General features: G+C 49.6%; 1 protein-coding gene across 1 annotated transcript in view; it reads right to left on the bottom strand.

The window, feature by feature from the left end:
- The window catches only part of Card11 (caspase recruitment domain family member 11), a 131557-nt gene that overhangs the window by 24150 nt on the left and 79638 nt on the right, over positions 1 to 27769 (bottom strand). The window contains exons 2-9 of the mRNA XM_051161156.1: positions 16687 to 16899; positions 12926 to 13063; positions 11135 to 11460; positions 6988 to 7167; positions 5147 to 5299; positions 3980 to 4105; positions 2768 to 2965; positions 239 to 415 (exon numbers count right to left, since the gene is read on the bottom strand). Of these exons, the coding sequence (XP_051017113.1) occupies positions 239 to 415; positions 2768 to 2965; positions 3980 to 4105; positions 5147 to 5299; positions 6988 to 7167; positions 11135 to 11460; positions 12926 to 13063; positions 16687 to 16899 (1511 nt within the window). The remainder of the gene's footprint in view (positions 1 to 238; positions 416 to 2767; positions 2966 to 3979; positions 4106 to 5146; positions 5300 to 6987; positions 7168 to 11134; positions 11461 to 12925; positions 13064 to 16686; positions 16900 to 27769) is intronic.

Here is a 27769-nt window from a genome sequence, read left to right as displayed (position 1 = left end):
CAAAGTGACAGAGTCTCTGCTGTGATGCCAGCTCTCAACACGGGGCCTGGGAAAGGAGACTCTGAAGACGATTCTCTCATAGACATTTCTAAACAAATGAACACCCACAAGCAGGAATGATTTCTGTCCAGGGCTATAACAAGTCAAGTCACAGCCAAGCAGGGCCAAGTGCTTCCACCCTTCAACCTGCTTGGGGCTCCCATGCCACCATCTGCCTCCCACCCCTGCCCCTGGGTACCTGGATGCCCTTTAGGTTCATCCGGCGCCGGGGAGGGTGGTAGGGCAGAAAGTACTTGTTGTCTTCAGGAGACTCTTCTGAGGTTGAAGAATCATCGGCTTCTTGACCATTGGTCCTGGGGCTGGTGTCTCCAAGGCTCTGTGAGATGATGGTGGCTGGAAGGTGCCTAGGCAGACTCTGGATGCAAGGGGATGAAGAACATGAGGGAAAAGCTGGCAGTAGGCATAAGGCAGATTGGCCGGTGGTACCATTTTTCTCCTTGGGTACCCAAGCTTGACACTCTGTCTGATCTGTTCTCTTCTGACTCCCTGAATGTCCACCTGGATGTCATGGCTTGTCAGCACACCTTGACCTGGGTCTGTGCCTCCTTTTGACCTCTCCTGCTTCCCAGTCTAACAGACAGCTGGGACCGTCACTTGCTGGCCACCTGCTGGCCCCATCTGCCTCTTGGTCTTGGCTCTTGCTGTCTCCAGGGTGAGACTGCCACCTGTGCTGCTCCTTGCCCAGTATGGGTGGGGGAACTCCAGCTTTATGAAGACAACTAGAGGTTACTCACTGAGCAGTCCTGTGTCTAGTGGTGGGCGAACCTGTGTGAGGCGCAGGCAAATTACAAACCCGCGTGCTTACAGGATGAAATCTTAGCCAAGGGGCTCCTGAATTCCACTGTGGGGGCCAGAAAGGGAGCCTGTTGCCAAGACCGGAAGCTGAGTGGCCCATGTGGCCAGAAGAGCCAGGCTAAAGGCCTCTTCCCAGGTGGTGCCTGTGGTCTCCAGAAGTCCCCAAGTATGGAGTATTTTGAGAACCCTAAAAGGTAAGGCTCCTTCATGGGTTTATTGCTGCCCATGAACTTGAAACATGCGACACAGTTCAAACACTGTGACTTTGCCTGTGGTCAGCTGCTGGTTCTGTATTCCATTTCTTTAAAGATGAGAACGTAACTGCACGGCACTTTCCATCAGGGTGCTTCTTTTGCTCTCTCTCTCTCTCTCTCTCTCTCTGTCTGTGTGTGTATGTGTGTATGTGTGTGTGCACATGTGCCTGTGCACGCACGTGCATGTCTGTGTGCTTATGTGTATAATATTTGTGCATGTGTATAAGGTGCGAGTGCCTAGGTATATGGAGGCCGGAGGACAAGCTTTAAGGTCGTTACCCAGTTGCTATCACCTTTTGTTTTTTGAGACAGTCTCCTACCCCCCAACTTGGGCCTCACCCAATAGTACAGACTAGCTGGGCACTAAAGCCCCAGGGATCTGTGTGTCTCCATCTCTCTGGCACTGAAATTATAGGCCAGTACCACCATGTTTGACCTTTAAAAAAATGCATATTCTGGGGATTGAGCTCAGTTCCTTATGCTGGTCTGGTAGGTATGTTACCCGCCGCGCCATCCTTCCAGCTTGGGCTGTGATATTTTGTATGAGACTTCAGGCCTCTGTGCAGGACAGAGTCTGGAGACCCTCAGCTACAGCAATTGCATGTCACACAAAGAGATCTAGGAGTCACGGGGGCTCCTGGGAGACGCAGTCTGTACCTTCCTCCCTGTCTGCTAATGAATGTTCACCCATGGGCACCAGTGACTTTAACAAGAACAGGGTATCTTAATCCTGATGACCTTCCACATTATGAGAGAGTGCCAAGGGAAGGCTCACTGCTGGCTGTGACCCACGGAGAGGCACAGAAAGTTAGAGAGGTGAGCTGAGTCACTTAGCCAGGCAGAGGCCAGCCTGGAATGTCACTGAAATTTCTAACTTTGAAGAAGCTAGTTTTGTCTTTCCTGGGACCCTGTGGGTCCCACAGATGGAACTGAGGTCATCAGGCTTGGTGGGTAAGCACTTTCATCCAGTGTGTGCACAAGACACACACACACACACAGACACATACACACACAGACACATATACACAGACACACACACACACACAGACACACACACACACAGACACACACACACACACAGACACACACACAGACACAGACACACAGACACACACACAGACACAGACACACACACACAGACACACAGACACAGACACACAGACACAGACACACACAGACACAGACACACACACAGACACACACACAGACACAGACACACAGACACACACACACAGACACAGACGCAGATACACACAGACACAGACACACAGACACACACACACAGACACACACACACAGACACACAGACACACATACACACACAGACACACACACAGACACAGACACACACACACAGACACAGACACACACACACAGACACACACACAGACACAGACATACACACAGACACAGACATACACACAGACACACACACACAGACACAGACAGACAGACACACACACAGACACACACACAGACACACATATACACAGACATACACACACACACACACAGACACACACACACACACACACACACACTGGTTAGGGATTGCAGGGGACACAATAGTGACGGTGTGAGATGGGGTTGCTCTGGCCATCAGCGGGATCAGGAGGACAGCCGACTGTGGGTCTGGGGACATGGCTGGTTAAGTCTACCTGGTCAAGGCTGCCGCTGTCCTTGGACAGGCGCCGGAGCTTGCTCTCCAGGTTGACAATGCAGGCTTCCCGCCGCACCATCTCAATTCGCATCTCGTCGTTCTTTTCCTCCAGCTCACGGATCTGTTTCCGGTACTTGTCCTTCTCAATTAAGCACTGGGAGTACTGAGTCTGTGCCTCATCTCTGGAGTGGAAGGCCTGCCAAGGAAGGGCTATGTGTTCACCCAAGGCAAACTAAAGTGTGGCCAGAGCTATGCATCAACTTTAGTTCAGGCGTCAGCCAAGGGACCAACTGTGCATTACTCTTTCTTCCCCCAGGGATACTGTAGATTGAACCCAGGGCCTTGTATATACTAGGTGTGTGCTCTACCACTGAGTCACACTCCAGCCCCTCACTGGGGGATTCTAGGCAGGTGCTCTACCACTGAGCCACACCTCAGCCCCTCACTGGGGGATTCTAGGCAGGGGCTCTACCACTGAGCCACACCTCAGCCCCTCACTGGGGGATTCTAGGCAGGTGCTCTATCACTGATCCACACCCCAACCCCTCATTGGGGGATTTTAGGCAGGTGTTCTACCACTGAGCCACACCCCAGCCCCTCACTGGGGGATTCTAGCTACAAATTCCACTGTTAAGCCCCAATCCTCAGCTATGTCCTTGCTTTTTATTTTGAGACAAGGTGTCACTAAGTTGCCCATTCTTGTAGCCCCATCAGGCCTTGAGCTTATGATCTTTTTGTTTCTGTCTCCTGGGGGATTCTAGGTACACATTCCACTGTTAAGCCCCAATCCCCAGCTATGTCCTTGCTTTTTATTCTGAGACAAGGTGTCACTAAGTTGCCCATTCTTGTAGCCCCATCAGGCCTTGAGCTTATGATCTTTTTGTTTCTGTCTCCTAAATGCCGAAATGGCAAGCCTAGCACACCCAGCTTATCCCTGAAGCTTGAGCATTCTAATCTCTCCCTTCTGCGTCCTGCATCCCTAGAGCGGTGTAACCTGTCCGTCCGCACCGTGCTAGTGTGGAAACTATTTAACATGAGGACAGCGAGCCTTCATGTGGACATCTTGTCTTGGGTATGTGGTTTATTAGTGGCAGGACTGGAATTTAACTTCCTCATTTCACTAAAGAGATCAGCTAAGCCCCGTGCTCTGCTATGGGAGGCACTGGGGTGCAGCTCAGGCCTCAGTGGTCCCCTAAGGCCCAGGGTGTACCTGGTCGCGCTCTCGCTCCACCTCCTCCAGTTGCAGCATCACTGTGTTCATGCGGTGCTTGTACATTTCACAGTCCTTCCCCAGGGTTGAGCACTTAAGTTCCAGGTCTTCCTTCTCCTCCAGGTACTGCGGACAGTGAGAGTGAGAGTGAGAGAGAGAGAGAGAGAGAGAGAGAGAGAGAGAGAGAGAGAGAGAGAGAGAGAGAGAGAGAGGGGCAGAGAGAGAGGAGAGGAGGAGGAGGAGAGGAGAGGAGAGAGAGAGAGAGAGAGAGAGAGAGAGAGAGAGAGAGAAGTGAGCCATCAATACATTAAGGATAGTGGTGGCGGGGCTGGAGGGATGGTTCCGAGGTTAAGAGGTAGACTGCTGCTCTTCCTGAGGTCCTGATTTCAATCCCCATCAACCACATGGTGGCTCACAACCATCTCCAATGTGATCTGGTGCCCTCTTCTGGTATGAAGGTGTACGTGCAGGCAGAGCTCTGTACACATAGTAATAAGTAAATAAATCTTTAAACCAAGAATAGTGGCTGTGTGTGTGTGTGTCTGTCTGTCTGTCTTGGTGTACACATGCAAATGAGTGCATGTGGCCAGAGGCCAACATTAAGTATTTTTCTCCTTCACGCTCCTTATTTTTATTGAGACAGGGTCCCTCACTGGACTTAGAGCTCACTGATTGGGTAAAGCTGGCTGGTCAGCTAGCTCCAGGCATCCTCCAGTCTCCACCTCTCAAGCAGTAGGATAACAGGTGTGTGCTACCGTGCCTGGCTTTCAAAATGGGTACCAGGAATCCAAATCCTTATGCTTGCACTTTACAGTCTGGGCCAGCTCCTTGGTCCAGTGGCTGTTTGCTTAGGGGCTACAGTTGAGGATCCCCTCCCAGAGTTGGTGTGCTAAGTTGGTCTTGATCACCAGGTGTCTGATCAACAGGGGCTTTAGGAGGAGCCTGGCCAATCCCCAGTGGAGCCACATCTCTGGTGGCTGCGTGGCGTGGCAAAGGGAAGACTACACACTAACACACATCATGTACAAGCCACAGAGGGACTGGATATGCTGGGATATACATATAAGCCATCGGATTAGGGCATGACATCAGAAATATGCATCCATGTGCTCTGCTGGGAAGGGGGCTCGCTGGGGCCCTGATCCCCGGAGTCGATGGTGCTCCCACCTTGTCCCGCAGCTCCTCTGCCTGGCGGACTTCCTCTTGTAAGTTGTAGATTTTATTGACAAGTTCCTGCCGATCTTCTAGCGCCTCCTTCCGGTCATGCTCCAGGATGTCCAAGATGGCCTTGTCTGAGTCAGGGAGGCTGCGCTTGCCAGCCTGGGTGGAGTTGGGGGTTGGGGGACAGAGGTGAACACGGAAGGAGGGAGACAAAAAAGCTAGCCCCAGACACTCCCAAAACTGCAGAAGGTTTCGTGGCAGAGAAACAGATGCACCAGGGGATTTGTCTTGGGTCATTCCTCAGCTTAGTATTCGTTCAGTTTATTTCCTGGTAAGAAGAGGGGTACCCGGGGCCCACTGTTCTGTCCCAGCACTTACTGCAGCCCAGAGAAGCATCTGTGACTCCTCAAGTCACGTCAGAGGGGACAAGAAAGGAGACACATCCGCATTCCGGCTATCCCCGGACACATCGGCCAACCAGATCCTGCTAATCTAGCACCCAGCCTATGCTCCAAGAGTCTTGAGCCCCAGTTAATCATGGGGGATCATTCTGGAAGGATGGAGATGTGTTTTCTTTCCTTGCAGATATGTTTTAGAACATTAACTGCTTGGTAAGCATTAACTCTCTTTCTGAAGCCATGCACTTCTGAGGTGATAAGTGTGGGAGGTGCTTGAGGTTGGAGCCTCAGGAACCATGTTTAGTAGAGTGTTTTGGGATCTCTAAGGTTTCCTGAATGTTCTTTTCTCCCAGAGCCGGGGCATTGGTTTTCATGTGGATGGTGATTCTCATTGGTCAGTTTTTTCTTTCATAAGTATTATCACCTATAATAAGGGCTGAAGGTGGAGTTCAGTGATAGAGACTTTGCCTAGAATGTTCAAGGCATGGCCATGACTTCATGGGGGATTGAAGCCAAAGTATTGGACATCTGAGTCAGGGGAATCTACCACTGAGCCACACCCCATCCCCTCACTGGGGGAGTCTAGGCAGCTGCTCTACCACTAAGCCACACCCCAGCCCCTCACTGGGGGAGTCTAGGCAGGTGCTCTACCACTGAGCCACACCCCAGCCCCTCACTGGGGGATTCTAGGCAGGGGCTCTACCACTGAGCCACACCCAAGCCCCTCACTGGAGGAGTCTAGGCAGGTGGTCTACCACTAAGCCACACCCCAGCCCCTCACTGGGAGATTCTAGGCAGGTGCTCTACCACTGAGCCACACCCCAGCCCCTCACTGGAGGAGTCTAGGCAGCTGCTCTACCACTGAGCCACACCCCAGCCCCTCACTGGGGGATTCTAGGCAGGGGCTCTACCACTGAGCCACACCCAGCCCTTCATTGGGGGAGTCTAGGCAGATGCTCTACCATTGAGCCACACATCCAGCTCCACTCTGGAGGACTCTAGGCAGGGGTTGTACTAGTGAGCCACACCCTAGCCCCTCACTTGGGGATCCTAGGCAGGTGCTCTACCACTGAGCTATATTGTCACCCCTCTTTAAATTTTCAAAAATTTAGACAATCTCTCACTAAGTTGCCCTGGTTGCCCCTGAATACATTCTGTTATCCTAGGAAGGCCTCAACCTTGCAATCTTCTAGCCTCAGCATCCCAAGTAGCTGGGATGACAGACCTGCACCAGCCCTCCTCCCTGCACCTCCCCCCAAAAAGTCAGCCTCTGCTAAGAGGGCTTGCAGTCACTTCTACTTTACACTTGGAGGTTGAGCAGTGCTAACGCTGGTGCCCATTGTCTGTGACCCTCTAGCAAGTAAGCTGGGACTTGGTGTTCATCCCAGCAGGTGCACTCACCACCATCCCCTGCTCATCCCTCACCTACAGAAGGCTGGTGCCTCTCACCTGGATGATGGACTGCAGCTCCTGGATCTTGGTCTTCAGCATCTCATTCTCCCGCTCCAGCTCCAGGACCTGCTCCTTCCTGGGCCGGTTCTCAATGTCATTCTTGAGCTTCAGGGACTGGTTTCTCTCCAGCTTACATTCCTCCTCCATCTTGTTCAATCTGTGCTTGAGTTGGTCGATCTGAAAACACCCACATTAGCAGAGGGCTGAGGACGGCTGGCAAGAAGTGTTGGGAAGGGGCTGAGGAGCTGGCTTGGCTGGCAAAATGCTTGTAGGTACGGCGGTGTGTGCCCACAATCCGAGTGCTGGGAAAGTAGAGACTGGCTGATCCCTGGGGCTCACTGGCCAGACTATCCTGTTAGGTGAGTTGCAGGCCAGTGAGAGACCCTACCTGAGTAAAGATGGCTGAAGTTGTCTTGTGGTCCCCACACTCACATAACCACACTTGCATACACATCCTCCAATATCTAAACATCTCTCCATCCATCCATTCATCTGTCCATCTGTCCACCTGCCCATCTGTCCATCCATCCATCCATCCACCCAATCTGTTCATCCATGCACTCATCTCTCCATCTGTCCATCCAACCGTCCGTCCATCTGTCCATCTGTCCATCCATCCATTCATCCATCTGTCCGTCCATTCACCCATTTATTCATCCCTCCCTCCATTCATCCCTCCCTTCCTCCATCCATCCAACTGTCTATCCATCCAACCATCCATCCATCTGTCTGTCTGTCCGTCTGTCTACCAGTCTATCATCCATCTATTGTAGCATAATGCAGAATAAAGTTCTACTAAAGAAATGTCGGGCTGGAGAGATGGCTCAGAGGTTAAGGGCACTGGCTGCTCTTCTGAAGGTCCTGAGTTCAATTTCCAGCAACCACAACGATCTATAATGAGATATGGTGCCCTCTTCTGGTGGACAGGCACACATGCAGGCACAATATTGCATATATAATAAATAAATAAATCTTAAAAAAAAAAAGACATGTCTAAGTCTCTGCTACAGGCTGGCATTTCCAACTCCTCAGTACAGCCCAGAGGCCCCTTCTTCTCGAACCTTATAAGACAGTTGCTATTCACCATCTTTGAAGTTCAGCCCAAGAAAGTGGATTCAGGGTGTGTCCAGACCTCCAGTCCCACACAGGTGTGAGACTTACTCTGCTTAAGATTTATGGTGTTGGGGGCTGGAAAGATGGCTCAGAGGCTAAGAGCACTGTCTGCTCTTCCAAAGGTCTCGAGTTCAATTCCCAGCAACCACATGGTGGCTCACTGCAATCTGTAATGAGATCTGGTGCCTTCTTGCGGTGGACAGGCATACATGCAGACAGAATACTGTATAAATAATAAATATTTTAAAAAAGATTTATGGTGTTATCTCAGCAATCTTAGGACACCAATACCATTCCCTTTATCATGTACAAACGAGAAAAACAAAACAAAACAACAACAAAACCAAGTGAACAAACAACCCATAAACCCGGAGGCTATAGCCAATAAGGCCATGAAGTCAGAAGTAAAACTCTGAACTCTGAAAGATAGAACTTCCTTTAAAAAATGTATTTATTTCACGGGTGTGAGTGTTTTGTCTGTGTGTGTGTGTCTGTGCCACATACGTGCCGGGTGCTCATGAAGGCCAGAAGAGGGCATCAGATACTCTGGAACTGGGGTCACAGATGGTTATGAGCTGCCATGTGGGTGCTGGGAACTGAACCTGGGTCCTCTGAAAGAGTACCAAGTGGGCTTAACCACTGAGCCTTCTCTCCAGCGCTCCCTCATTTCTGAGGCAAGGTCTAGTGGTGTAACCCAGACAGGCCTCAGATTTGTTATATAGCCAATGCTGGCCTTGAACTTGTGATTTGCCTGCACCCTCAGTGCCTGGCTTCGTGTTTTTAACCGAGATGAAGGCTCAAAGCACAGGATTTCCCACAGCCTGCGTACTGACTGGTCCACTTCATTAAATGGTACCTGACCTGGGCAGAGCTCAGGTTATTTATCCCCACGTCCCCCTGCGGTGCTTAGTGTAGTGTCTTACTCATGGCAGGTGCTTAATAAATATCCTGAGAGTCTGCTTTCCACCCTGCGGCCAGAGCAAGCATCCCGAGAGATAAATCAGCTGTCACTCCCCCCAACTCTCGGTCTGTCAATGGCTTCCCGTCACTGGGAGAGTAAATCTCGGAGCTCTCACCATGGCCCTGTGATCTGGACTACAACACATCACCCTTTTCATGTCCCCCTCCTCCTGTTGTGCCATTTGCTCATTTGGCTCCAGGCTCCCCGTTTCCCCAGCTACTTAAGAAGACAGAAAGAGCCAAGAGGTCCCCTACTTGTTTTTTGTTTGTTTTGTTTTACATTTCTATCCCTGGCTTGCACACCTCATTTTTCTCACTCTCTTATTTCTATTTATTAAATATTTATCTATTTACAAATAATAGTATTATATTAAATCTATTAAAATAGTTACTAGCATGCACTAATTATACATATTTTCATGCATGTATATATTTTCTCAATTCTTTATCATATTCACCCTATTAGCCTCTCTTGTCCCCTCCCACTCTTGTATTTTTCCTTTCTTTTCCCAGTTTCTCCCCCTTTTTGGGGGGCCAGTGAATTTCATTAGGGTTGCTTTATAGGGACAAAGGTGAAGGGTTATTGACAGGAATTCGAACACCTTACCACTGGCTACACTGCTAAAGAAAATGGCTCCCCCTCCCTCAGTAACCATGAACTGTTATCGATCCTTGGAGAAGACTGGGGGCACAGAGGCCCTTCCCCCTTCCCAGGCCTTTCCCCCCTCCCATGGCCCTTCCCCCCTCCATGGCCCTTCCCCCCTCCCATGGCAAGATGCCAATGGGCCCAGTATTGTGCATTTAATCTCAGCTGCTGGGAATGCAATGCCAGGTAAGGTCCAAAAGACAGTATTTCCCAGCACCCCGTCCCTTCCTCTGCCCTTCCTAGGTTCAGTCCCATTTCCCATGATGCCCTCTGTGCTTCTGGGGAGGCAATAAACAGCACCCCCGCTCTCTCCTCTTTCTTTTTTAATTTTTTATTTTTTTCTCTCCTCATTCCTCATCTTTGTGTTTTTTTTTTTTTTTTTTTTTAACTTTTAGACAGGGCCTCGCTCTTTTGTTACGTAGCATGGGCTGAGCTGGCATGGAAACGTTTGATTCTCCTGCCTCAGTTTCCTGCGCACTAGGACTACAGGTGTGACCGCCCGTGCATGGGTTCCTCTCCTATTCTTGATACGCCTCGGATAATCAGGCGGATTATCCTGGAGTTCTGTGGGGGCACCTTAGTCTTAAGGTCTGTACACCTGGAACACAGCTAGGAATATAGTGGTCATCAAAAAACCAAAGGAAAGATGAGGACACTGGTGGCACAGGCCTGTAGCCAGAATTTATGAGGCTGAGGCAGGAGGATTGTGGGTTCAAGGCCAGCCTGGGCTATATAGTGAAACCCTGTCTCAGAAAAACAAAAACAAACAGATTAAAAAAAAATGGAAACGAAGCAAACATTTCTTTTTTTACAGTTAGGTAGATTCATTAAACAGGCCAGTCTTTTGGCTGGTGGCTGCGCTTTGCTAAACATACCGTTTATCTGATGTGCCGGGGACTACGAGTCCAGATTCTCAGCAGTTCAGCAGTTTACGCCTATCCTATCCTTTTTTCCACTAAGTTTTGTGAGCATCACGTCACTGGGCCCTGTGTCTCCCACGTTCCCCCCACACCTTCAGTCCTGAGTCTCCAATGTTCCCTCCCATCTTTCCCGGCACAGGGTTGATGTGCACGTGTCTGTACGTGTGCAGAGTGGATCGAGGTCCCCTAACTTCCTGTGAGTCTTTATGCATGAGGCTACACATGTGCCGGGTGGGCCCATCACTCTCTGACCAGCACACATATGTCCGTCTGCACATGCGCAGAGTGCATCTAGGTGGATAACCCCAGCCTTACGGTGCACGGTGGCTCTGGAGTCCTCTGCAGAGGTCTGCGCTTTCCACCCTCGGTCTCCACTCATTTATCTGGGGCACAAAGTTGGGGGAGGGCTGTGTGGCATATCTGCATGTGCCCCTCTAGGGGTCCTGAGCCCTCAAGACATTTCTTTCCCCTTCCCCCAGTTCAGCCAGAGCCTCGGCATCCCCACCTCGAGTTGGAGGTCGCGGCTCCTCATCACCGCCATGTTCTTCTCTTCGCTGAGCTGGGCGTAGCGCATGGCTAAGTTGTAGTTGTCGTCCTTAACCTTGACCAGCTCATCATTGTGGCTGTCCCGCTCCTCCTTCATCTTGTAGTACCGCTCCTGGAAGGTCAGCAGCTCCATCCGTATCAGGGTCAGCTGCTTCTTCTCATCCTCCAGCTGCCGGGACTTGGCCAGCAGCTCACAGCGCTGAAGGTCCTTGGCTTTCACCTGCTGCTGCAGTTTGATGACTTCATTCATCAGGAAGTGCGTGAGGCCCTCATGGCCCTCCTCCACTGTGGAGAGGGGTACCCAGTCAGACCTGAGCCATTGCGGGGTGAGGTGGGGTGGGCGGGGGCGGCAGCATTTATCCACTCATACACTCACGGGGATATTGCCGAGCAGACAGGAGCTAGAAACGCCTAGGAGGCAGACCTCTGGACATGCCTGGGAGGTATCATCTACATGAGGTGGGAAGACATCATTCTCTAGGCTGTGGTACTGGACTGAATGAAAAGGAGAAAGCACACCCATCTCTCTCTGCTTCCTGACTGCGGATGCAATATGATTGGCTTCCTCTCACTCCTACCATCTTGCCCTCCCGACTCTGATGATCCTGGATCCTCAAAAAAAGAAATCCTTCCGTAATTCCTTAACCACGGGAATGAAAACAGCACCTAATACACTCACTGGCATTTTATTTGTTTATTTATTGCATTGCTGTGACACCCCCCCCTCCCACCCCCGACTGCTTCATAACATTTTGGAGTTGTCCAGGCTGGCCTTCACCTGGAATTTGCCTCTCTCAACCTGCCAAGTATTTGGGATTATGAGCATGTACTACCAGGCCTGAATAGCAGAATTCACCAAGCTCGTAGTTCCCGCCAGGCGCTGGGGGTTCAGGGTGAGCCAAACAGGCCTTCGTTGTATTAGACCTTACCGTATAGCAAGAAAGACAGATTAAAAAAAAAAATCAAGGGATGACAACAATATAGTCAGACTGTGAGGATTCCATACAGCACAGGCGTGAGGGTCATGAGTGTGTAGGGGCAGAGGTTGAATTTTGGAGGGGCAGGTTAGCAATTTTGGAAGGAGAGGGAGGGAAGGGAGGAGAGAAGGAAGAAGGGAGGGAGGGAGGGAAGGAGGGAGGGAAAGAAGAGGGCAGGGAAAAACCGGAGCGGGCAATATGTGGTCACATTAGAGACCAGTGTCTTGGGTCTAAGGTGAGAAAGTGGCTGGGAAGAACTGGGAGACTGGTGCAGCAGGTCTCGGTTGAATAAAGCGATTTTGGGGTCTGGACACCAGATAGGGTAAACTGAGGGAAGAACTCTTAGGAAGGAAGATTCTGAGGGTAGAAGAAGGGGTGATTAGTGAGCACCCCATTCTCTTAGCCCTTGCTTCAGTTTGCCCCCCTCACCTATCTTGTGTCGCCAGTTAAAGTAGGAGATGGGCAGCTGAAGGAAAGTCCAGCATGTCACTATCCCTGAGAGGGACACACACACACATACACACACACACTCACACACACACATGCATGCACACACATGCACACACAAATGCACACACACAGACACACATGCATGTACACACACGCATACACACAGACACATGCATGCACACACACACGCACATACATGCATACCCACACAGACACACATGCACACACACAGACACACATGCATGCGTGCGTACACACACACACACTCATGCACACGCACCCTCCTGCTAGATTTCCCTAGCCTTGGTAGCAAAGCCACTTACCCACAATAGTGGAGAATCTCCGGGTGGGCTCCTTTCCGGTCACCAGCTTGTAAAGTTCTGGGTAGTAAAATTCGAGGCTCTCCAGGAAGACCACATAGCCCCTTTGTCCCTTTGTGTGAAGGATGTCCAACAGTCGGCCTGGGGGAGAAGTTCAGTCCAACCATGAGAACATGTTTGACTGGATGCCAGACTCTGTGTCTTTTCCTAAACTTACAGCCCTTAACAGCTCTAAGAAGTCGGTCTAATATTCTTGTGTATTTGTAGGTGTATGTGTGTGTGTGTGTGTTTATGCACATGTATTTGCAGGAGTGGGTATGCATGTGTGTTAAGGTTTTCTTAGTTAAGGTTTCTATTGCTGCGATAAAACCCCATTAAAAACAAAAATCTCCATTTTTGAGTTTTTGTGTGTGTGTGCGCGCATGCGCACGTGAGCATATTGTGTGGGTACTTATGTGCCATGGTGTATGTGTGCAGGTCAGAAGAAAACCTCAAGAGTTATTCCTTTCCTTCTGCCTTACTTGAGACAGCATCTCTTGTTTGCCACTGAGGATGCCGGGCTGTTGGCCTGTTAGCTTCCAGGAATTCTCCATTATCCAGCTCCCATCCCCTTGAAGAAACCTGGTTCTCCTTCTCCCCGATATTACCAACCACCAAGAGCTCCTCAGCTAGGGCTGAGATTTCATGGGGAATTCACCAGACCCTCTCCTGCCCAGGCTTGCATGTGGGCTGGCTTTATCTTGCGTGGGTCTTGTGCATGTCACAGCGATTATGAATTCTTGTGTGCAATGGCCCTGTCGTAGCTGACAGATGCTGTTTTCTTGTCCAGACACCCAGCACTCCTGGCTCTTAAGTTCTTTCTGCTCCCTCTTTCTTGATGATCCTTGAGTCTCGTGGTGTGTGTGTGTTTTATATATACTTCCCACTTAGACAATGGAGAGGAGCAATCACTCTTCTAGACAACTTCCTGCTTCATACATGGCCGTTTGGTGACCTTGAGTGTGGCCAGTGAGTCCCAGCCTGTCTCACCTCCCCAGTGCTGGGATTAAAGCAGGACCCACTGCACTCAAAGTCTCATTCCCAGTTATAATAGCACGGAATCTGCACAATGCAAAACAAGGAGCCAGGCCCTCGGCAGAGTCCTGTGAGTGTTACCAGTGTGTCAACAAACTGATAAAACCTGGATAGATAACACTATTGCCAGACAGAGATATACACGACCAGTTTCAGAGATCTTTCCAAACTACGAGGGCTAAGATGAACCAGGAAGGGGCTGGACACGCAGCTCAGGGACAGAGCAACTGCCTTGCACGTACAAGGCCCAAGTACCACAAAAAGACAAACACCAAACCCCACAAAGCCAAACAAACAAACAAACAAACGGACTACGTTTAAGAGATGGGGCCCAGTGGAGGATCCTAGAGTCATTCAGGGATGTGCTCACTGGTGTCCTGATGATGTCATCTTTTCCTCACCCACGTGCCCCTGCTGTTATATCACAAGAAGAGGCCTTTTTGCCAGAGGTGAGTCGAAACTAAGCTAAACACACTTTTTTTCTTTATAAACTGTCCTGCCTCAGGGTTATGCTATATCCACCAGTACAGGAACTAAGACAGTACTGACTTCTCTCACTGTTTACACTTCATGGTCTTTCTTTAAATATTCTCACACATCGCTTCCCTTGAGGTTCCTATCGCTCCCCCGTTTCCCTAGGACAGAGAGGATCAATTTCATTGTACGTCAATCTTGACTGTTTAGTTTTAAGCTGCCTGGAGCACTGTGTTGAAAAGGATTCCAAAGTGGCATCCAAACTCAGTGGGAAAGCATGCTGGGCCTAATTAAGGCTGGCTTCCACGGATGCAAGAGACGGTGGGAGCGAGCCGACTATTTGTCATGGGCTGGGCTGCGGGATGGGGACTTCAAAGCCTTCCAGCTGTGATCCGCAGAAAGAAAAAACATTGTGTGGGGGTGACCCACAGAGGTGAGCACACAAACATGGGTACATGAAAAAACACAATAAAGTTGAGCAAGTCTTCTGAACCAGTAGAAAGCCTGTGGAGTTTTCTTAGAAGAGTATATAATATATGCTTTGTGGTGCTGGGGATCTAAGGCAGGGCCTTGTGCATATTAGACAAACACTCTGCTGCTAAGCCACACCCCACCCCCTCACTGGGGGATTCTAGGCAGGGGCGCTATCACTGAGCCACACCCCACCCCCTCACTGGGGGATTCTAGGCAGGTGCTCTACCACTGAGCCACACCCCAGCCCCTCACTGGGGGATTCTAGGCAGGTGCTCTACCACTGAGCCACACCCCAGCCCCTCACTGGGGGATTCTAGGCAGGGGCTCTACCACAAAGCCACACCCCAGCCCCTCACTGGGGGATTCTAGGCAGGGGCTCTATCACTGAGCCACACCCCAGCCCCTCACTGGGGGATTCTAGGCAGGTGCTCTACCACTGAGACACACCCCAGCCCCTCACTGGGGGATTCTAGGCAGGTGCTCTACCATTGGGCCATACTCCAGCCCCTCACTGGGGGATTCTAGGCAGGGGCTCTACCACTGAGCCACACCCCAGCCCCTCACTCGGGGATTCTAGGTAGGCACTCTCCCACATAGCTACACCTCTCAGCAAAATAGTATTTTAGAACATTACACACAGCAGACTGCAAAGGAACCCCATTATCATAAAATGCAGCTGTCAAATATGAAACAAAATTGTGAGTTGATACTAAATGACTTTCTTTATTAATGTATTAAACAAGTTTCTTTGACAGGTCTAATAGCTGCTGTAAGTTCTAGTTGGGATGAGTGAAAATAGCACACACAGGCATCTGCGGGGCTGTGATGTGATACAGACCTCCCCTGTTGTTTTTCCTGTTGACAGAGTCACAGGTGTTACTAATCAACAGGGCTCTCTGTCGCCTGCTGACATTCATAACGTAAAATGTCAGTGTGGGTTTGTAGGAGCAAAACATGCGCCCTCCCCTTCCAGCCCATTGATTCTGAGTTCCGCACACACAAAGCCTAGACAGGGCCGGGAGTGGTCTCCTATGACGATGTTCCCTCCACGTGTAAGATTGCAACCCGGAGAGAGGGCCAGGGATGCTCAGGTGAGGAATTACCAAGACTTGGGGGGGGGCACTGTGAGGTTCAGGAGAGTCACAAGGCCCCTCCCAGAGGGTTCATAGTCAGTGATAATGGCTGGGGAGGGGTCTAGTGGGGGTAGGGGACTCTTTAGTGGAGATGCCTGCAAGTTGTACAGGGAGCTCCAGCGACGCAGCTTTTGAGGATCCACCCGTGTTGGGGTGGAACGTCTGTGCTGAAGCTGCCCGAGTCACCTATGCTCCTGCAAGAGGGGACGCTCACTTACACTATAAGGACCCCTTTACCCATGTAAGCAAAACCTCACCCATACTCCTGCTAGGGGGTCCCCCCGCCCGTGTTCCTCGAAGGAACCCTCCGCCTCCGTCCCTGTAAGTAGCGCCGCCATCCATGCTCACGTGACTCCTCACCCAAGCTCCTGTAAGTCACCTTAAAAGAAACTCATTAGCTCCCGAGATAGACTTGGGTGGAGCCTTGCGCTTCGTCTGTCACTGGTGCCGAGCTGGCGTGAGTAGAAGACATTCGCTCAGGCCCTCATTAGGAAAAGTCAACTAGCACCTCTGGGCCCCCGGAGTAAAACCCTTCCTCCGGAGGAGCCCCCATCTTGATCCAGCTAAGCAGAGGCATGGCCATGACTCATTTCCCCTTCCCGCCATTACCTGCCCGGTTGATCTTGGACGGCAGCATGGGCGCGTTGAGCACCTCATCTTCGTCTTGCTCGTCAATGACCTTGCACTGGCGCAGGTAGGGGGTGAGCTTGGCAGGGTTGATGTAGCGGCTCAGCATGTGCCGGTTGCACTCCACGTTGTCCCACAGGGCCTCCTCTTCGTCCTTCAGCGTCTCCATGTAGTCATCCATAGCGGGCCCTCCTCCTGTGAGGTGGCGCAAACACCAACAAGGTTAATAAAAAAAAGCCTCTGGGAAACGAGGCTATAAAATGCTCAGGAGTGAAGGCCGGGATATACCGCTAAACTGGGGGGGAAAAAAAGAAAAGTATAGCAGAGAAAAGTGCACAGGACATATTGCCTTTTATCCGAGCGAGAAAGTTATGGGGACATAAATACGAGTATAAATTTTCTTACACACTAAACACAAAACAATAGAAAGATGAGCTGTAACATTTTTAAAGGACGATTTACAGGGGGGAGGGGAAAGGCCTCTTGCTGGGATATGCTTTCCCATGCAGGTTTAACTCACTAAAAACATATCGTTCTCCAAACAATATTTATATAATACCATTTGCTTTCAAATCCCACACAAATGATACGATACTGTCTATATCCCTTTCAATGCTGATTTTTTTTCCCCTCTGCATTTTTTTTTTTTTTTGAGATAGAGTTTCCCTGTGTAACAGAACGCTGGCTGTCCCGTACTTGCTTTGTAGACCAGGTTGGCTTTGAACTCACAGAGATCTGCCGGCCTCTGCCTTCTGAGTCCCTCAGGAACTCTTTTGAGGTTTATTTAGGTGGGTACATATAGAACTAATTAGTTCATTATACACCATAAACTTGCTCGTTTTAATTCAGTGACAAAACTTCTATTTATTACTTATGTGTGCCTACATGAGTTTATGTGCACCTTGTGTGTGTGGGTGCACGTGAAGGCCGGAAGAGGGGGTGAGATCTCCTGGAACCAGTTGTTGCAGGTGCTTGTCAGTTGCTGATCTTGCTGCTCAGAATTGAACCTGGGTCCTCTGAAACATCAGGAAGTGCCCTTAGCTGCTGAGCCGTGTCGCCAGCATAACGGTCTTTTAAAAATGCTATGATGTTGATGTTGACCATTTATCATCATGGCCTAATATTTTTAGGATACTTTTGTCTCCTCTAAAAGAAATCTCGTAGCTATTGGAGGTTACTCTTTTGAAGAAAATATTTTGTTGGCTGATTATTTAGTTTTGTTTTGTTTTTGTGTGTGTGCCTGTGTGCACTAATGGAAGCCAGAGAACATCAGGCATACTGATCGCTCTACTTTACTCCTTTGAGATGGGGTCTCTTCCTGAGCCTGAAACTAGGCTAGCATCCATCGAACCCCAGAGATCCTCCTGTCTCTGCCCCTATACCCGAGGGTTACAGACACGATTGTCTTGCCTGGCGTTTTACATGAGTGCCAGGATTTGAACTCTGGTCCTTATGCTTCTGCAGCAAGCTCTCTCCACCGAACCATTTCCCCAGGCCCCATTAGCAGTCACTTTTGATTTCCCGAGTGTCCTCACCTACAGCCACAATCTGCTTTCTGTCTGTGGTTTTGCCTAGGCACAGACTCGAAATATGTGATCTTTTCTGGACAACATTTTTTCCCCTCACACTATCCTCAAAATCTGATCATTTTGAAGCAAGTATCAGTCATCTCTCCCTCCCTCTTTCCCTCCCTCTCTGGGCTGCCTCCTTTTCTTTGGCCCTTCTTTTCAAAACAGCTTTCTTTATTGGGCTATAAGTCATGGGCCATATGATTCATCTTTTTAATGTGCACAGCTCAATGGTTCACAAACTGTGTGTCTGTCACCACAATCAATTAAAAACATGTTCATTATTTCAAAAAAGAGAGCCAGCCATTCATTTCCCTCCAACACCTACCAGCTCCTGGCAACAGCTAATATGCTTTCTCTTTCCGTGGCTTCCCAGTTTCCTTTCCGTGGCTGTGATGAAATGGCCCGACAAGACAGCGGCACAGGGGATAAAGGGTTTGTGTTAACTCAGGATTCCAGCTCACCATCCATCATTGCGGGGAAGACAAAGCAGGGGGTTGAAGCAGCCGATTATATCGCACTCACAGTCAAGAGAAGAGAGCGATGCTCGGCTCAGGTTCTTTACCCTAAGGCAGGTCAAAAGTCAAGCCTAGGGAAGGGCTCTTCCCACAACAGCCAGTGTAATCTGAACACCTGGCCCAAAGGTCAAGCTTTCTAGACAGTTCCTCGGAGAGACTCTTCCTAGGTGATTCCACCCTGTGCCGAGTGAGGATGGAAACCGTCAACACACAGACTGTATAACAGAGTCTAGCCTTCTGCGGCTTGGTTTTTCCACATACTTGGCACTTCCTACAAAAACTGTCCATCAAGACTGGGGAGTCATAGGAAGCCCTGGCTTTGATCTCCAGAACCCACATAAAAACGGGCATAGTGGTGCACACCAGCAACCCCAGCTCTGATGAGAAAAGACAATGGACTCTTGAGGCTCACTGGACAGCAAGCCCTCACTCACTACTTGGTGTGTTCTAGACCAGTGAGAGACCTTGTCTCAAAAACCCCAAGGTGGGCAGTACCTGAAGAATGACACCAGAGCTGTCCTATGCACACAGGTGCACCCCCACACAGGTGAACGTGCGCGCGTGCGCGCACACACACACACACACACACACACACACACACACACACACACACTCATTGTCAGACGATTGCTCCTTGTGTTGGTTTCACAGTGTGTTTGGGTCTTCATGATGGATGTTTGAGTATTTTCTGCCTTCTTGAGTAATTTGATGGGCAATGCCGCCCAGGACACACATGGACAGCATTTTGTGTGGACATTTTTTTTTTTTAATTCCCTTGAGTAGATACAGAAAACTGGACACCCTAAGATGTAAGGAATTTGCATGTTTAAAAAATACTTTGTATATGTATGTGTGTGTATGTGTGTGTGTGTGACATGTGTGTGACACGTGTGTGTGTGTATGTGTGTGTGTGTACACACAACCCCGCACATGCGTGGAGGCCAGAGGAGTATATCGGGTGTCCTACTCTATCACCCCCTGTTCTATTGCCTTGAGACAGGGTCTCTCACTGACTGGAGGCAGGCTGGTGGTCAGCAAGCCACGGCGACCTGCTTGGCTCCTATTCCAAAGCACAGCCACACCTGGCTTTCTAGTTGCGTGCCGGGAATTTGACCTCAGGAATGTGGAAACTCATGTTTTCACAGCACGCATTCTTGAGCCACCCTCCTCCAAGCCAGGATGCATTCCATTCTGAGGACCTGCCGGGGACCTGCCACACAGTGTATTGCAAAGCAAGGGATGCCACCTCACACTGGCACGAGGGAAGCGTGAGGACCCTGGCCCCTCCGCAGTCTCACGAGTGCCAGCTCTTCTCCGTGATAGCCAGCTCCCCTACTTGTGGCATCTCATCCTGGTTTTGATTTGGATTTTCCTAATGGCTAGTGGTGCAGAGTGCCTTTCACGTGCACACTGGCCGTTTGTATAGAAGGAGCTCTGCTCAGACCCTCCCCCCCACACCCCCCCCCGGGCTAAGACTGGGTTTCTTTCCATTTATCACCGAGTTTCAGGGGTTCCTCAGGAGTCCTCCGTACAAGACTGTCATCAGCTATCCGACTTGCAAGTGTTTTCTCCTTTTCTGTCAATGATCTTCGCACTGTCTATAGGACCATGTTTGTTGTGTACACTTTAGAGTCTTTTGTAAAATTACATGTATGTGTGTTGTACGTGTACGCATGTGCATATGTATGTGGGTGAGCATGTACCATAGCACACATGTGGAGGTCAGAGGACAACTTGGGTGAGTTGATTCTCTTTCCACTGTGTGGGCCCCTGAGATTGAGCTCAGGTTGACAGGCATCATGCTGAGCCATCTCTGTGGTCCGTAACTTTTAAATTTAGATGTAGTCCAATTTGTCGAATGTTTTCACTTCAGTATTCATGAAGTAGCCGTTGTCTAACACAGTGTGGTTCTGAGCCTTCCTAATGCTGTGACCTTTTAATACAGTTCCTCGTGTTGTGGTGACCCTCCAGCATAAAATTATTTTGTTGTTACTTCATAACTGTAATTTTCCCATGAAGGATATCTGATATGTAACCTTGACCCCCAAAAGGGTTGTGACCCACAGGTTGAGAACCACCGGTGTAATGGCAAAGCAATGACTATTTTCTTTCTTGTTACAGTTTTCTATTTTTGCTTTTCATTCAAGGCTTATGACCCACTTTGTTAGGTTTTTTGTTTCTGGTGTGAGGTAGGGATCTGGTCCTGCTGCCGTGATAAAACACCCTGACAACATCAAGTTAAGGGAGAAAGGATTTGCTCTCGATCTCATTTAGAAGGGACCATTTTGTCATGGTGGGGAAGGTTTGGTGGCAGGAGCAGAGGCCAGGTGGTCACATCACATCCACACTCAGGGAGCAAAGAATAAAACAGGAAGTGAGGTCAGACTATAAAGCCTCAAAGCCCACCTCCAGTCACCCACTTCCTCCATCAAGGCTGAACCTCCTAAATGTTCTACAGTCTCTTCCCAAACAGCACCACCAGCTGGAGCCTAGTGTTTAAACCCAATGGGGGGGTATTTCACATTCAAGCCACATAAAGGTCCAATTGGATTGGATCCTCCTCCTCCCCTGACTCCTCTTCCTCCTCCTCTTCCTCCTCCTCCTCCTCATCCTCCTTCTCCTCTTTCTTCCCCCTCCATCTTCAAGATGAAAGCTCCAATTTTGCATACATGTGTATGACTACATGTGAGTCTGCACATGAGTGCACGTGCCCATGGAGGCCAGAAGAGGGCATCTGTCTCCTGGAACTAGAGTTATAAGGGGCTGTGAGCCACTGATGAGGGTGCTGAGAACTGAACCTGGGTCCTTTACAAGAGTAGCAAGCCCCCTCAACTGCATTTAAAAAGTGTGTAGGCATCTAGTTTTACAAAACTGATTTGGTGAGCTGGGCATGGTGGCGCACGCCTTTAATCCCAGTACTTGGGAGGCAGAGGCAGGCAGATTGCTGTGAGTTTGAGGCCAGCCTGATCTACAAAGTGAGTCCAGGACAGCCAAGGCTACACACTGAATGACCTTGATGACCTTGTACTCTGCAAAGCAACTGGTTAATGTCAGTGTCTGTTTCTGGGCTCTCAACACCATTGCATGGATCTACATTTTCATACCAACACTACAATGTCTAGGTTCATGTAGTGCGCTCTCCTTCCCTCCCTCCCTCCCTCCCTCTCTTCTCTCTCGTCTCTCCCTCTCTCTCTCTCTCTCTCTCTCTCTCTCTCTCTCTCTCTCTCTTTTGTTTTTTTCGAGACAGGGTTTCTCTGTGTAGCCTTGGCCATCCTGGACTCACTTTGTAGACCAGGCTGGCCTCGAACTCACAGCGATCCGCCTGCCTCTGCCTCTCGAGTGCTGGGATTAAAGGTGTGCGCCACCACGCCCGGCTCCCTCCTCTCTCTTTACAGATAACTTTGGCACCTAATAAGTTGCCCCCTTACAGTTTTATAATTCATTAGTTAGTTTCTCTGGATGTGTGTATTACATGTTTGCATGTGCAGATGCATGTGGAACCAACAGTTGAAGTTTTGTTTTTCTCCCAAAGCTATCTACTATCTATCTATCTGTCTGTCTGTCTGTCTATCTATCTATCTATTATCTATCTATCTATCTACCTACCTATCTATCTATTTTTTGTACAGGGCCTCTCAGGGAGCCTAGAGCTCTAGACTGTTTGCCTACTGAGCTCCGGGCCTCCTCCTGCCTCTGCCTCCCGAGTGCTGTTGTTGTTGTTATAGGTATGGACTGCCGTGCCTGGCTTCTTCCCTGTGTGAAGGGAACAGACATCTCCCCAGGCCCTCCCCTGTCATTTCTGGGGAAAAGTCAGCTGGTATTCTGACAGTGAACCCAGCGAACACACTGAATTCGAAAAGCAACTTCGGCACTGTTGCTGTCTAACAAGATTGAGTCCCCTGATACAAACACACGGGATGCCTTTCCCTGTGTGGACATCTTCTTCAGTTCTTTCAGCGATGGTTTATAATGGTGGTGTACGCCACAGCCTGGATGTCAAATATCACCCAAAGGTCTGTCACTACAGACATAGGATAAAAGGTGAAGATCTCTCTCTGTCTCTCTGTCTCTCTCTGTCTCTGTCTCTCTCTCTCTGTCTCTCTCTTTGTCTCTCTCTCTCCCTCCTGTCTGCTCTTTCTCTCCCTCCCTCTCTTTCCCCCCTCTCCCTCCCTCCCTCCCTCTCCTCCTTGCCCCTCCCGCCCTCTCTTTCCCCCTCTTTCCCTTCCTCCCTCTTTCTTGCTCTGTCCTTTCTGCCTTGATATTCTGTTTCCTCATGATGTGTTGTCCTCACCAGAGGCCAAACAGAGTGCCACCCACCCTTGGACTCTTCCAGAGCATGGGTAGTTTTCACCTGTTAAGCATCATGTATCAGGGAATTTCATTACAATGTCAGAAATCTCACTAACACACCAAGTAAGCCATGCATTTCTTTTGTTAAATTTGTGCCTGCATGTGTTTTTTTTTATTTCAATGATTATAAATGCGCTTTACTTCCTTAAATTCATTTGAGGAATGTTCATTGATGGTGTACAAATACACAATTGATTTTCATGTGTTGATTTTCAATCTTCAGTTTATTCAGCAATGTTTTATAGTTTGCAGGGAATGTTACAGCGTGGGTGTTGAATGCCACTCAAAGGTCTATATGTAAAGACATGGTCTTCAGAGTGGCACAACTTAGAGTGGGAGGCTCTGGCTGCTAGGAAGCCCATGTCATTTGAAGTTATTAATTAGTTCAGATAGTTCCTTAGTGGGGATAATCATATGATTATCTAAGTGTCAGGTCATGTCATCTCAGATACTTTTCTATCTTTCCAATCTTGATACAGTGTGTGTGTGTGTGTGTGTGTGTGTGTGTATGTGTGCATGTGCTCATGGATATGGTTTTGTGGTGTTGACGGAACCCAGGGCCTAGAGTTTTCTAGGTAAGAGCCAACCCCTGACACTATTAATGATGCTCTGCTATGCTTTCAGACAGGAGCCTCGCAGAACTGGCTTCTGAGAGGCTTCATTCAGCAGCTGACGAAAACAGATGCAGAGACCCACAGCCAAACAATAGGCCAAGCTGGGGCAGTTTTGTGGAAGGAAAACTTATGGCAGCAAGGACTGAGGGAATCGGCAGGTCAAGGACACCACAAGAAGACTCACAGCATAAACTAACCTGGGCCCATGAGGGCCACAGAGACTGAACCACCAACTAAGGAGCAAGCATGGGCTGGACCTAGACCCTCTACACATCTGTAGCAAATGTGTAACATGTTCTCATGTGGGTCCCCTAACAATCAGAGTAGGGTTGTCTCTGAATCTGTTGCCTGTTTTTGGATCCCTTTCCCCTAGCTAGGCTTCCTTGAGTGGCCTCAGTGGGGGAGAATGTGCTTAGTTCTGCTGTGACCTGATGTGCCAGGGTGGGATGGTAGCCAAGGAGAGGGACTCCTCTTCTCTGAGAAGGGAAGTGGGGAAGGGGTAAGGGGAAGGGTGTTGAGGGTGGGATGGGAAGGAAAGGAGGGAGGGAGTTGCGATCAGGCTGTAAAGTGATTAAATAAATAAATAAATGAAAAAAAAAAAAAAACAAAACCAAACTCTACCACTGAGCTACACCCTAACCCCTCACTAGGGGATTCTAGGCAGGTGCTCTACCAGTGAGCCACACCCCAACCCCTCACTGGGGGATTCTAGGCAGGTGCTCTACCACTGAGCCACACCCCAGCCCCTCACTGGGGGATTCTAGGCAGGGGCTCTACCACTGAGTCACACCCCCAGCTCCTCACTGGGGGATTCTAGGCAGGTGCTCTACCACTAAGCCGTACTCAGTCCCTCACTGGGGGATTCTGGGCAGATACTTAACTGCTGTTGAGTCCAAGCCCTTACTGGGAGGTTCTAGACAAGCATTCTACCCTTGGGTTTCCTCCCCAGATCTTTTGTCTTTTATTTATCTTTCATATCTAATTGTTCTGTCTAGTATCTAAGTACAGAGAATTAGAGAGCATGGACACTCTTGTTCCTGATCTTAGGGGAGAAGCACTAAGTTCCACAGTGAGAGTCAGTTACTGACACAAAAAGCCATGGGAACATGTCCCAGTAGCATTCTAAGACACACAAAAGGGGAAATCATAAAACCTACAGAAGTGGCACAGTGTGCCAGTCATCATGTCTGAACCTTCATGGAAATCACTCTGCTTAAGTTGAGGCTGGTGGTTCATGCCTGAGATCTCAGAAGTCTGAGGCCGAAAATCACAGGTTAAAGGCCTGCCTGGGCTACACAATTAGTTCAGGTTGAGCTTGGGCAACTTAGAGAGATCATGTCTCAAAAAAAAAAAAAAACAATTAAAAAGGGCTTATGGGTATGGATTAGTGGTAGAGCCCCTGCCTAGAATCCCCCAGTGAGGGGCTGGGGTGTGGCTCAGTGGTAGAGCACCTGCCTAGAATCCCCCAGTGAGGGGCTGGGGTGTGGCTCAGTGGTAGAGCACCTGCCTAGAATCTCCCAGTGAGGGGCTGGGGTGTGGCTCAGTGGTGGATCATTTACTGTAACATGTATGAGATCCTGTGTTCCAGGTCTCAATACCCACTTTCCCCAAATAGGAAAAACAATCAGAATTATGGCTCCTTTTGAGGAGAAGAGCCAGCCATATGTGATCCCAGAAGGGTATCCAGGGGCCATCATTGATGTAGCCCTAGATCACAGTTGGTAACATAGCAAGTGTATAATTTTTTTTGTCACCTATGCACATTATGTATACGTTTTTAGAGCACACAATAGTTCACAGGCAAGGACTATGGTAGCATAGTCACTCTCAAAACAATCAAACATCACAGACTCAGTTTCAAGTTTAACTTCCCCTCTAAACACTGTCCCTTGGTTGGACCCATCCTCTTCACTTGGGACCTCCCAGTGGTATGTGTCAAGTTTCTTTGGAAGGAACCTGCCTTCACAAGCTCCCTTTGATACAGGGAGGGTGGATTTTCACAGCCTACGGGGGAGGGATGGTTTGTGCCTAACCTGTTTGCATCCTGGCTCTGTTGAGTCTAACCTTGGACTGCAGAAAGAATCACTTGTGTCTGTATGGTAGCATCACCTGTCAATAAAAAGCTAATGGCTTGTTAGCCGAGGCAGGAAGTAAGGAGGTGGGAGTTCCGGCAGAGAGAGATGAACTCTGGGATAGAGAGAGGCAGGAGATTTCACCCGCGGACTCTGGGAAGGAAGGGGCACTTGAAACCTGGAGGAGAGGTAACCAGCTACGTGCCACTCATAGAATAAAATAAATGGGCAATTTAAGTTAAAAGCTAGTCGGGGAACGAGCCAAAGCTTATGGCCTGGGCATTTATTCGTAAATAATAAAAATCTCAGAGTTGTTATTTTGGGGAGTAGGGTGTGGGAGGAACCCTCCCCTGCGCTGTCACTGGACCAGAGTGCTGCTCTCTGTGTTAAGAGCCAGAAGCAAGGTTCAAGCCTCGACCCAGGCTCATCTTTACCAAGGAGGTAAATGCCAGGAAGACCATTTACACTTGCACAGACCCCATCACAGCTGCCTGGCTCCTGCCAGGCGCCCCGCCGCCCCCTTTTCCGAGATAAGGTTTCTCTGTGTAACCTTGTCTGTCCTGGAACTCGATCTGTAGACCTGGCTGGCCTCGAACTCAGAGATCCCCTGCCCCTGTCTCCCCAGTGCGGGGATTAAAGGTGTGCGCCACCATCATTCATTGCCAGCCGCTTACATTCATGGTTTTTATCATGTGGCTCCTCTCATTGCTACAATAAACATTCAGATACTGATCTTAGCCAGGCGCGGTAGCAGGCTTGTGATCTTAGCGCTTGGGAGGCGCTAAAATATCTTGGGGGCAGCCGGGCATGTTGGTGCAGGCCTTTAATCCCAGCTCTTGGGAGGCAGAGACAGGCCGATTGCTGTGAGTTTAAGGCCAGCCTGGTCTATAAAGTGAGTCTAGGACAGCCAAGGCTACACAGAGAAACCCTGTCTCAAAAGCAAAACAACAACAACAACAAATAAACAAACAAACAAAAAATCTGGGGCACTGGCTCAGTCAGTAAGCAAGCATAAAGACCTGAATTGTGCCCCACCCCCAGAATCTATATAAAAAATCTGGGCGTGGCAGCACACCTTTAATCCTGGAGGTGGGAGGCAGAGACAGGAGGGTCCCTGCACCCTTGAATCTAGCTCTAAGGGGTGAGGTCCTAGGCCCGTGAGAATGCCATCTCAAAGGAGAGGTGGGAGGTGACTGAGGACCAATACCCAAGGAGGTGCTGTGACCTTCACATGCGTGCATACACATATGCAGTGATACACACATGTGCATGCCACCACATCAACACACATACATAAAAAAAAATACCCTTGACTTTTGACCTGTAAAGGCTTCTGTAGATAACTTCCTGTCAGCCCCACAGTTTTGTCACAAGCACATGCTAGGCAAGCCGCCCTTTCCTTTAACTGTCCCCAGACTTGGGCTTCTACTCTCCCCTACATGAAGTCTTAGGTCACCTCCGCGTGACAGCTGGTATTGACCGTCAACCTGACAGTATCTAGAATCACCCAGGAGACACACCTCTCCGCATGTGTGTGAGGGGACGTCTAGAAGGAGTTAATCAAGGAGGGAAGACCCACCCTGGAAGTGGGTGTCACCATCCGAGGACCAGCATTCCTCGCTCTCTGCTTCCTGACTGCAGCTGCCGTGATGACTGTGTGCTCTCCGACCACGAGCCAAAAGAAACCCTTCACGTGCCTTAAGCTGATCGTGCCGGGAATTTTGTCACAGCAACAGGAAAGTGACCCATCACTCCACGCTGCGGCTTTTCAGTACGGAAGAGACCAAGCAGCGGTACCTGGCATACGGTCGGTGCTCTACGAACGAGAGCCGTGGAACCGTTGTCCCAGATCGGACAGTCACACTTTCTGGCTCCGTGCTGTCTTCCTTTGGGCCAGTCTGTGGTTGGATCTGAACTGGGTGTGGCCAGAATCTGGAAAAAAA

Source organism: Acomys russatus, chromosome 19, assembly GCF_903995435.1.
Source record: "Acomys russatus chromosome 19, mAcoRus1.1, whole genome shotgun sequence".
Taxonomy (NCBI): domain Eukaryota; kingdom Metazoa; phylum Chordata; class Mammalia; order Rodentia; family Muridae; genus Acomys; species Acomys russatus.
This window is presented reverse-complemented; position numbering and strand designations above follow the sequence as displayed.